The sequence below is a fragment of the Trichechus manatus genome, unplaced genomic scaffold (assembly GCF_000243295.1).
Source record: "Trichechus manatus latirostris isolate Lorelei unplaced genomic scaffold, TriManLat1.0 scaffold00173, whole genome shotgun sequence".
NCBI lineage: Eukaryota > Metazoa > Chordata > Mammalia > Sirenia > Trichechidae > Trichechus > Trichechus manatus.
Window position 1 is genome coordinate 2,007,781 of NW_004444109.1, and position 12,345 is coordinate 2,020,125.

The 12,345-nt window shown below is 36.1% G+C and overlaps 1 protein-coding gene across 2 annotated transcripts in view; it reads left to right on the forward strand.

The window, feature by feature from the left end:
- DIAPH3 (diaphanous related formin 3) overlaps positions 1–12,345 on the forward strand; it is a 516,843-nt gene that overhangs the window by 300,369 nt on the left and 204,129 nt on the right. For both annotated transcript variants that reach the window (XM_004386838.2, XM_004386839.2), the window contains one exon: positions 3,155–3,284. In XM_004386838.2, coding sequence (XP_004386895.1) covers positions 3,155–3,284 — 130 coding nt within the window. The remainder of the gene's footprint in view (positions 1–3,154; positions 3,285–12,345) is intronic.

Sequence of the window (12,345 nt, forward strand, 5' to 3'; positions counted from 1 at the left end):
TAGATGTCACTATGTCTGCCACCACTTAACTGGTTGTCATTGAGTCACTTCCAACTATGGTGACCCCATGTGTGTCAGTAGAACTGTGCTCCATAGGATTTTCAGTGGCTGATTTTTCAGACGTAGATAGCCAGGCCTTTCTTCCCAGGCACCTGTGTGAACTTGAACCTCCAACTTTTTGGTTAGCAACTGAATGTGCTAACCCTTTGCATTACCCAGGGTCTCCTATTAACACTTTGGTCCATTATAGTGAATACTTACTGCTTGTGGAATAGGAAGCAAAACTCAAACATCCCTTTCTCTGACCAGTTCCCCTGTCTTATTTCACCCATGTAAAAACTAAGGCCCAGTAACTTGCCCAAGACGAGTTAAAGGAATGTTTCAGCATTACTAGGCCAGCCAGACATGCTAGTGGGGATTATTCTAGCTAGTAATCAAGTCATTTTTTGAGGCATACTCATTCAAAACACTCAGCTGGATGTTGTGAAATCTGTATTCCTTATAAACGAGATATCAAACAATGGACTAAATAATCATATTCAGTCAGTTTTGAAGATTTATCTGTTCAGAAGGTCAACATAGCATTTGAACTGATTATATGAGTAATCAAGTGGAATTCAGCTGTCTCGGAAGGTAGCTCAGTGTTTCCAGGCATTTGATAGTTTTTGCATCAGTGAATAGACATACGTGCAAAAATGTGTGATGACACAGAATCTCTCATTTTGCTGCTATCAGATATTAACTATTACTCAATGTATTTCTAATAGTGATATAATATTTACTGGTGTAGAATTTGAAAAATTTTACATATGGCAACATCAGTATGGGAACCTATTTTAAAATAAGAAATTGTTGGGAACGAGTGAGAAAATAGGGCTGTGTTCAGTTAGGTATGCCAAGAATTTCTAGCTCTAAATTAATTTTGGTATGAAAAGTGATTTTTTTTTATTATATGTATCTGTTCTGAATGATTACTCAATTGTAGGGAATGCTACCAGATTACATATGTGTTCTCCATCCATGTTCCTTCAAATCCTTTCTCCCCCACTCAAGACCCAAAACCTTTGCTAATTTCTGTTCACTTAGATTTTAGTGATGAACACGTCTCCATTCTGGTAGCAATCCCCGACCATTCCGCCTTAGGATGGGCACACTCTGGTCTTATCCCCAAGCCTCTGTCCTCCTTCCTTTCATTCTACATACTATTTTTGGTTCATTTAATCAAGTTTGTTAGCTTTGGGGGCTAATAGCTCACAAATCAATGCTTCTAGACCAGTCCGCCCTCTAAGTTCTATACCATGCATTTTAAACAAGAATATTGCCCCTGAAGGATCGAAAATTGGTTCTTGGAACTGAAAATATCTTACTCTTTTTATGTATAAAACACAGAAATAATACAGTACATAAACATATATACAGCCTCTCTGTGGTTCTAAAATTTTATGTAGCGGGGAGATTAGGAAAAAGGTGTCTAAGAAAGCTCCTTGCTGGGTGGGCGTGAACCCAATGCTGTGGAGTTGATTCTGACTCATGGTGACCCCATGTGTTACAAAGTATAGCTACTCCATAGGGTTTTCTTGGCTGTAATTTTTATGGAAGCAGATTTCTAGGCCTTTCTTCTGCAGCATTGCTGGGTGGTTTTAAACCACCAACCTTTAGGTTAGTAGTCAGGCGCAAACTGTGCCACTCAAGGATCTTTGTGGGGAAGGGGGGCAATAGTGATAAAAAAAAAAGGTTGAGAAACACTGTTCTACATCTATATGAATCTTCGTACCTTCAGGACATTTCTACTTGACGTCACGTAGATCCTTTTTCAAATTCAACTTGTCCAAAACTGAAACAGTTATCTTCTTTGTCTATCCTACTCAAATCTGATTTTCACCCAGTCTGTCTTAACTCAATTAATGACATTATCTGGGTTTCTAGGCCTGCTCTTTCCTCTTGTCTCCATTCCCAGGCACAGCTTCAGCTCAGGCTATCTCTTTCCTTGCCTGGATTATTGCCACAGCTTTTTAAATTACTCTTCCTGCTTCTGTTACCATTTCTCTAATCTCCTATGCACGCTGCTTAGATGGAACTTTCTGAAATGCACATCTGATCTTCTCTTGTCAAGCTTAAAACTTCCATTGCTTTTAGGATCAAATCTTACTTCCATTGCATGGCATACCTTTCCTTTTATTTTCTGATCTTTCCCTACCTTTCCAGATTTATATCTTCTACTCTCCCTGCTTGCCGTTCCCAACACATACACACTTTCATGCTGGAGTCATTCAGACCCCCTAAATGTGCCATATTCTTCCTCACCTTTGGCCTTTTTCAAATGTTATTCCATCTGCTTGTGATATTGCCCTTTTGAATTTTCTCTTTCCTAGACCTACACAGCTTCCTCTCTTCCAAGATTCAGTTTAGATGTCATGTCCTCCTTGATGTACTCTGATTATTTTTTACTCTACTCTTTGTCTAAAGGAGCCCTGGAGGGTCAATAGTCAAGTGCTCGGCTGCTAACTGAAGGTCGTAAGTTCGAACCCAACCAGCCACTCTGTGGGAGAAAAGACCTGGTGATCTGTTCCTGTAAAGATTACAGCCTAGGAAACCTTATGGGGCAGTTCTGCTCTGTCACTTGAGGTCGCTATGAGTTGGAATCGACTTGATAACACACAACAACATTTATCACGCCAGGGCAATACATATTTTTTCTTCTGTTTCTATCACTAAACAGCTTCCTAAGAAAACATTCTGTCTTATTTATTGTTTTATTGCTAACTCCTACAGTAACTGGTAGACATTCATTAAATATATACTAAATGAATACATCAATAAATGCTCAGAGTGTTCATTTTAAGCAAACTATTGTATGGACTTTCAGGTTATTCCATTTTCCTAGACATTTCATCATATTTATATTTTTCCATAAAGCATTGCATACTGATTGAATTAAACTTATTCCTTCTTTATAACAAATATTAATGATTTTGACTAAACAACAAGTAAAATGTAGCTTTTCAAGTATTTAAATATTTATTTTTCAAAATGGAATCAACTAATATTACAACTCATGTCTTCTCTACAAAATACAGTATTAACTTTATGTAAGTAGACCAATTATCAAAATATTGTTGCTTCTTATTCTGTGTTTTTCTCTCTTTCTGTTTAGCTGAAGGACACAAAATCAGCAGATCAGAAAACAACACTACTTCATTTTCTGGTGGAAATATGTGAGGAAAAGTACCCGGATATCCTGAATTTTGTGGATGATTTGGAACATTTAGACAAAGCTAGTAAAGGTTTGTGAATTTATAGATAACATTTAATTGTTGTGGGTCTTTAGTTAATACCTAAAGATAGAAAATAGTGCCTTTTACTTGTATAGACTTTCAGCTTTGTCACAGTATTTTTAATACTGATTATCTAATTTTAAAAATAAAGAGAAGCTTGTAGGATATTTATTTTAAGAATTGTCATTACTGGAGCTATGTATTTAATTTGTTTGATTAGATAATGAGGCCCTATATTCAAAAATATATTATTTTACAGTTTAAACCTTATGAATACCTACCAACTCCACCTACTGCTGTTGAAATCTCTTCCCCTGGAGCCAGTGCAGATGCTCCCTTGATTCAGTGTCATCTGCGAAGCACTGAGTGACTACTGTGTATCTGAGCCCCAGCACCAGCAATCACTGTCCCCTTTTGCCTGAATTCCAAACCTAACCCTCACAGCTGGAGTGTTCTTTCTCTGCCCTAGTAGACACCAAACTACCAGAAATTCCACTCAACTCTTCCTAATACTCGCATTTCTAATCTGCTTCCAGTCCATGCTGCGGACTCAAATCAGGGAGTAAATATGGTCTTAGAAAAAGTATGATTTTGATACAATTTTGTGACCATTTGCAGAATCTCATTTTCGTTTACATATCCTATGGAAAAGAAGATTATTTGATTTCAAACAACCAATTTATGAATACATTTTAGGAGACAACTCGTTTGAAAGTGGGAAGTATCTGTAATCTTGTTATTTCCTTTTTAAATTTGAATTTGTCAACTTAAAGAGGGTTTTTTTTCCCTCCATATTGTAGTGAATAAACCCGAAACCAAGCTCGTTGCCATTGAGTCGATTCTGACTCATAGGGACCCTATTGGACAGAGTAGAACTCCCCAAGAATGTTTCCAAGAAGCAGCTGGTGGAGTTGAACTGCCGATTTTTCGGTTAGCAGCCATACTCTTAACTACTATGCCACCAGGGCTCCCTTATAGTGAATATTCTTCCTTAAATTAAAAAAAAAAAAATCATTCTTAGCCCCTTTAAATTGTTTCTTTTTTCTATAAAATGGGGATTGTAGTACTTTATTTGCAAAGAGGAGGTGTGTGATTGGATGAGTTGCTTTTGAAGCTTTGTCCTGAAATGTATGTGTCTTTGAAATGTGTATTCCATACAGCTTGGTGAAAAGAAGGTGGAAAAATTTTGTCTAGAATTTTAAGATCAAATATAACCTTCTAAGTTTATTTTTTTAGTACCACATCCTAATGTTCTCATGATACTAAATCACTTTGCCCTTCCGTTACCTTAAAAGTTATCTTTTAAGAAGAAGAAAATGACTCATATATAGTTATGACTGTTTTGACACAATTTAAGAAGGAAAAATAACCTAAATTGTTTTCTTGTATTAAACAACTTAGGGCAAAAAGACACAGAACTGGATTGGGGAAAAAAAAAAATTAAAAATACCTCAGTGATATTCAAAATAGCTTTTAACTGATGGGTTCATTAACTCAGGGAAGCTGACTCTTCTAAAGTGAGATTTCTGAAATTTTGGAATATTTGAGCAACCAGGATGAAAAAGAATTGAAAATGGCTGTTCTTGATAGACCTTAAGCTTGCTAAGTAATGGAATACAGTAGTAGATGAAAAGTGGTGCAAAATGCCTTGAAATACCTAGAGAGTACCTTTTCTGGGGGAAAGATGATTGGGTAGTTAACAGCTTATATCAACACTAGACCTTTAGCAAGAATTAAATCAATGCAAGCATTTTTTGATAATGACAGTTTGCATTTCTGACCAATTCACCACCTTTTGCACTAGTTCGAAGGCTGAACAGTAGGCTGGAACATACTTCTCTTTCAGATGTATTTTTTATTGTAGAATTTATTTTCTGGCAATCTTTGGTGTGAATGAAGTTTTTAAAATACCATTTATTTAGTTATAATTAAAATTCTCATATTAATACTACATTTTTTTACTATCTTCTAATATTTAACATTCGTAAGGGCTTGCAGAGTTGTAATCTGGCAGTTAGATTCTTCTGTTGGGGTTTTTTTTTTTTTTTTGGTGTTTCTGTGGGACATTCTGGGGCTTTGGGGATATTTAGTTTCCATCTGTTATAGCCGAGGCAGGCATATGTGTGTGGGTCTGCAGATACTGCTAATGTGTTTCACAGGGAGCAACTGACTTCATGTCTAAAACAGAAAAGCCGTCACAGATTTTTTTTTTTTATAGTATAGGTGACTGTTGAGCATAATATCGTTTTATGATTATATTACCCTATTAATGAATGAGATTTTAGAGGAATACGTGTAATGTTTTGGGTGAAATAAGTCTATGTTTCCTTTGAAGGATTTCAGTGCTCTTATATATCATCATTTAAAAGTTTCCAGATTTGAAATTTCCTCAGTGAGCTATCACATGAATTTTAAAAAAAGAACCTTTGTTTTTGAGACATAACAAATCTTGGTCATTAGCTACTCCTAGATCAGCAAGGGGAACTTTCATTGCAACTAATGAGCTTACCCGTATGACAATTTTCAAAAATCTACTTCATTAGGGCTGCTTCTTTTCTAAGAGATAATGGCTTACAGCTTCTCTGCTGTATTTCAGTGAAAATATTTGGGGTCATTGTTGTATTTTTGTGTACCTTTGTAATAGTTCTTTCTTTTATGAACTTCTAAGGGATGAATACATTTTTCCTTTGTCTAAACAATTGAAGTTAATTGACTCTAATCTATGAAGGTTTGATTGATTACTTCATAAAAGCCTGTTTCATTATTAAACTGGAATGGTATTTTATTAATGGGTAGAAAATATAGCTGTTTTTTATATAATAAAAACCAAGATAAGTTTATAGTATCACCTTACTCAGCCCTGTCATTTTAGAACGATCAGAGCTCTCACGTATTTCCATCATTCCCTAGATACTCAACTCTGAGTTCTAGAAATGCCATGCTCCTCTAGTCTCTAACTCATTTAGTCACTCATTCATCTAACAAACATTTGTTGAGTGCTATTCTGTGTCAGAAACTCTGCCCTTGTCTTTCTGCTGATCCAAGTGTAGTTTCTGTGTCTTAATGCAGCCCAGTTTTTAAGAACTCTCACACATCTGGCTTCTGTCTTCATCCCCTATCTAACCGCTAAGTGTTTTTGTTGTTAGTAGCCAAATATTGAACCCTTCTTTTTTTTCTCCCTGTGGCTTGTCTTTAAGTCATCCCTTCAATTTCCAAGGATTTACATGTCATCATTATGCTAATGACTTACAAATTTACATCCCATACTTTCTTTCTGAGCTCATGCTTGTATATCTAACAGTTTTCTTGCCATCACCATCTGCATGTGTAATAGGTATCAGGATCATAATATGCCCCCATTGGGGCTTCTGATTCCTACCTCCCAACTTTATCTAATTGAGAAAATCCTTCTTGTCTTCTTTTCTTCAGATTTCCTTTCTCTCATTCATCATGTCTTTGTAGCTGTCAGCACCTCAGTTTAGAGCTGTGTGGTGGATTCTGTCTGCGTTAAATCTACAGGAGGTGACAGCTGTGGCCTAGAATGTTGTCTAGTTGTCTCCATCAAGTAACTTAAGTAAATGTCACCTTACCTTTGGTGCTTTGTTTTGGTGCTTACTGGGAACCTCACCTAAACTCCTGTGTATTCCCCTCTTTCCTTGGTGATAAATTCATAATTTTTCTAGAAAATCCTTAGACCACTCTTTAAGAACTGCTATCTAGACCGGGAGGAGCCCTGGTTGCACAGTGGTTAAAGCACTTGGACTGCTATCTAAAAGGTCAGTGTTTTGAACCCCCCAGCCACTCCGTGGGAGAAAGATGGGGCAGTCTGCTTCCGTAATGATTACAGCCTTGGAAACCCTATGGGTCACTTCTACTCTGTCCTGTAGGGTCGCTGTGAGTCGGAATTGACTCAACAGTATTGGATTTGGTTTGGTTTTTTGGATCTAGACTGGGCAATGCTCCTGGGCCAGCAGGGAATGGAATTAACTTTTAGCGAAAGGGTGATGTTCAGTGTTACAATATACTGAGTAGATTCAGTGATTGCCCATTTCTAATTTTTGGCACTTCTCTCAGTCTCCACAATTTCAGCTTTCAGGAACATTCCTTGCTATCTTATATTTGATGTTTTTCTCCATTTATAGACCTCTTTCTGCTTTTAAGACTTTATTTATGTGCTTTTAGCTCATAATTCTTTGGTCTGATCCAAATATTTATCTGCCCAAATACATCTCCTGGTTTCCAGTTCCTCATGTCTTTCCAACCTTTTATGATAAATGCTGTACTAAATACCAAATGTTTGCTTCTATTCACTTACCGTGAGCTCTTAGAACACTTAATTTCCAGGTGGCTGCCACCTGGAAACTGCATAGTATTTGAGAATTTCAAATTCATCTGCTATAACAGGCAGACAGTGTTTTCAAAGGCTTCCATTAATCTCCTCATGCTATAGCCTTCCAAACATACCAATTAAAATTTATTAGTGAGCTGTTATACCTTTGAATGTTCAGTATGACTTATTAATTCAATTGTATTTTATATTTTAAGCACAAATTGCAAATATATAAAAATATTTACTGTGCAGCAACATTGCTAGCATTGTGTTAGTTGGAACCACGGTATCATGGAGGCTATAGACTGGGCCCCATAGTTTGTGGGAGATATATAATCCATTTGGTTTCTCAAATCATGGTGTTAGTTGGAACCACTATATCATGGAGGCTATAGATTGGGCCCCATTGTTTGTGGGAGATACATAATTCATTTGGTCTTTCAAATCAATTGTAGTATATTAGAGTTTTATGAAAATATACAGAAACCCTGGTGGCATAGTGGTTAAGAGCTATGGCCACTAACCAAAAGGTCAGCAGTTTGAATCCACCAGGCACTCCTTGGAAACCATATGGGACAGTTCTGCTCTGTCCTTTAGGGTTGCTATGAGTTGGAATCGACTCAATGGCAACGGGTTTGGGTTTTTTTTTCCCAAATCAATTGTAGTATAGTAGAGTTTTATGAAAATATACATTAGTGCACATTTCTGCTGATAAGGTGAAGTAAATTGACAGGAAACGGTGGTGGGGGCATTTCATAAATGACACAATAAATCTAAATAAAAAAATTTAGTTATAGAAGATAACCATATGGGATATTGCTTTTATTGGTGGTTAATGAAGAGCACAAAAACGTGTTCTAACTTAAGACATCGTTTTGTTTACTTATAGTTTTTGGTCTTAGAATAGGGTAGTCTATTCTGAATGATTTTCCACTTTATCAGATCAGTTGAAAAAACAGTCTATGGACCTGCTCTTTTGGATATTCACTGGTAATCTGTCTAGGAATATCAAAGGTTCTGCTACAAACCATGGATTATCATGTGATCTTAAATAATTATAACTATGCCTCAATTCCTTTTTTCAAATAGACATGACACACAAATTAGTACATGTATAAGGAAATAATTGAGGTATTCTAAATAAATATATTTGTGACCACCTGCATTTAATTTCAGGGCTAGCTCAGTGGCATCTTCTGGATTTCATTTTAGAATGCATTTATTCACACTGAATTGTATACTAAGATTTTGTTTTGTCTTTGTCTTTTTTTCACCATATCCCTATGTATATTTCTTTACCACTTTTGCTACTATAATATTTCTAATTTTATTATAAGCAAGTAGCTGATAAAAGCTAGTAAAACTCTGCATTATCTAATGATACTTTTCCACAAAGGAGATATGGTTAGATGGTTTTACCTGTTTTTTAGTATCTGACAGAAATAGTAAAAACATTTGTTGTCATCTATCTGCATAGCACCGGTTCTACAGATAGATGTAAAGTAACAAGCTATGTCTGGAAAGCTAGCCTATGATTCCTGTGTAGGCATCTCTCAGTGATCTAATTTGCCTATCTATCTATGGTCATCAAAAGAGGAACTATAAAATAATTTTAATATTACTACAAGCCAGATGTAATAAAAGTTATATGACTCACATGTAGGTTTACATAATAAGTACCATAATAAGTAAGTTTACATACATAAGTACCATAATGGTAGTGTATGTAAAATTTTACTTTCAGCAAATTCACACTTTTAACACAAAAAAAGGTATAATGAAATATAACTGGACCATTCACAAGGTAATTACAGGATTTATGAAAAATATTTATAATACACTAAAAGTGCAGTATACTGGTAAGGGACCCCAAGGTCCAGGTTGTCTGATGAACAACATTTTATTTAAATCCTGCCAGCTTATATCTGGAATTATTGATACAGAATTGACATCAGAAGTCTATATTGGAGACTTGAATGTGAAGTTGTGAGGGTAACCATTTTGAAGTCCCCATATAAACTCTTTTGGAAAGCAGCGTAGTGGAATAGAAAGAGCACAGCCAAAATCACGAAAAGGATTAAGGATTCAGTAGACTGACACTGAAGAACACTGGGCGTGGAGGAGCTACTTGCAGCTAAGACTGTTTTTTGAGATGCGGAGCTAGGTACGTTTCTTGAGTCTGCTACCATTTGGGCTGATAGATGATGATGAAGAAGAAAACCACATCAGGAAGACCTCTCTATCTTTTTGGAGGTTAGCAGACTGAAAGTGGCATCAATACAGCATTAATCTTTTGGAGAAACTAACAGTTTACGGTGTTTGCAGGCTTTTGGCCAGATACAGATTTGAAATAGCTACTCAAGCAGTTCTATCAATGTCACCTATGAGCCATAGCTACCATCAGTAACAGGACAGTATCACCAGTGATGGCCAAGGTCTTGGAGCTCTCTTAGGCTCCTGCTTGTGAAGCAGTAGTTATTGCACCTCTGTTTTGCAACATGAAGTGGGGAATTACAAACAACGTAGATTTAAAAAAAAAATCACAACGAGAGGATTCTGCAGGATAGCTTAACAAAGCACACGTGTGTGCTGTACTAATAGAAAACCAAATAGGAGATGGAGCAAATGTGTTTATGGCCATCTGCTGAATCATGCTGCTGCCAAGGTTGACATGTAACCCACAGGGAGCAGAGGCATGGAGATCATCATAGACTACAGATAGTAATTTTAACTGCTCCCCAGAAATCAGATTGTATTTTTGCAGCTTGCAAAATCTTGAATTGGTAGTTCTTGTCCTCGTAACTCCCATAACTCCATGGGGGTAGCACCGTCGTCTTTGAGTATTATGAAACAGTTAAGGGAAATTACACTGATGGGTACATATGGAAAACACTTATCACTAAATTATGGAATGGTTTGATGTTTAAGGGCAATTATTGATGAGCTTGTGAAATACCCTTATATCATTTTTTGAAAATACTAGACCAACTCAAACTGTATATATGCTTCGGAATTTAAGGAATTTTTTACTGACAGGTAATGATAACTGCAATATCTTCAACAAATGATTTTAGTGGGCAGAATGCAAATGTGATCCCAATTAAATTATAGAAGCATTGCATTATGGGAGCTGCTGTGGTTAAGATCACAGATTCTGAAGCTAGATAATCAAGGTTCAAACCCCAGCTGTGCCTCTTGCTAGACGTATGACCTTGGATGAGTTACTTATCCTCTCTGTACCTCAATTTTCTTATTTATGAAGTGGGGATCATAGTAGTATGGAACTTAGATTTGTTGTGAGGTTAATATTGATAAATATTTATAAAGCTAGAACATCACCTAATAAGCACTGTATAAATATTCTCTACAGCTGCTGTAGTTGTTGCTGTTATTATTCCGTGATTATATCTAGTTGACAAACATCTGCCTATACTGCCGTTGATGATATAGGTCAACATGGGTCTATGGGGATAATGTATTATTATAGAATTTGAATACATACTCAAAAGTTATTTGAACAGATCCCAACTGTGTGTTGCCTGAAAATTATGCAAGTTTTAGAAATTCTGAAAACACTAAGAATTTTGTAGAGTTATTTTATGGAAAAAACTTTTTCATTTTTCCAAAAGTTAAAGAATGTATGTGATATACATATAGACAGCTGCACAAACCATAAGTCTACAGCTCAGTGTATTTTCATAAATTCAGCATACTAGCATAGGGAATGAAGTTTGAAAAATGGTTTCTATTTTCCCTTCTCTACTTCAGCCCAGGACTCTATCTTTTTATTTCATATCTTGAACTTTGACATAAGATTTCTTTTGAAAAGGGTTTTATTACTTACTAAACAACTTTTAAAAACAACTGGTCTTCAGTAACTTTTTCTGGAGATGTTTGCATCTGGAAATGTTTGCATATTTACAAGCCTAGAATTATTAAAGTATGTCATATGGAAATATGAATTATTGCACTTATGATAAATGATATGTGATAGAAACATCTAAAATGTGAATCTATCACATTTGCAGGAAAACTTAAAGAAAACATGATCTTGGGTAATCTGCTCTCCAGAAGATCATCTTTAGATACAGATTAATAAGTGATTGGTTAGTGAGGCTCTTTAGTCATGTAAGTATGTCCATCACTTTGATGGATGGCAGTTTCTCAGCAGCTGTCTGCCAAAGTACTTATTTTAAGGAAAAAAGAACTAGTGGTCATTAATCTTTTTTTATATATTTTGACCCAATAGGGAAAGAACTCCTTCAAAAATGTTTATTGAACTCTCACCGTGGGGCACACACTGTGCCAGGCACTTGTGTTTGTAAGGATGAGGCTTGACTGAGTGACAGAAATCAAAATGACATTGGCTTAAATTAGATTCATTCATCCATTTTTTCACCAGCTGTTTATTGAGTACCTCGTCTATCCAGGCACTGTTTTGGATACTGGACAGAGCGTGAACACAAAAGAAAAGTCTCTGCTCTCTTGATTCTTACATTTTAGGTGAGGAATACAGAATATAAGCATAAAAAGAAGTCAATGTATGTTATGTCAGATTGTTAGCTCTAGAATGCCAGAGCAGGGTTTTTTGGGTGTTTTTTTTTTTTTTTTCAATTTTAAATTGAGTGGTCAGAGAAGTCCTCAAAGAGAAGATGGCCTTTGAGCAAAAAAACTAAAGGAGGTGAGCCGGCAAGGCATTTGGGTATTTAAGGGACACACATTCCAGGCAGAGGGAAGAGC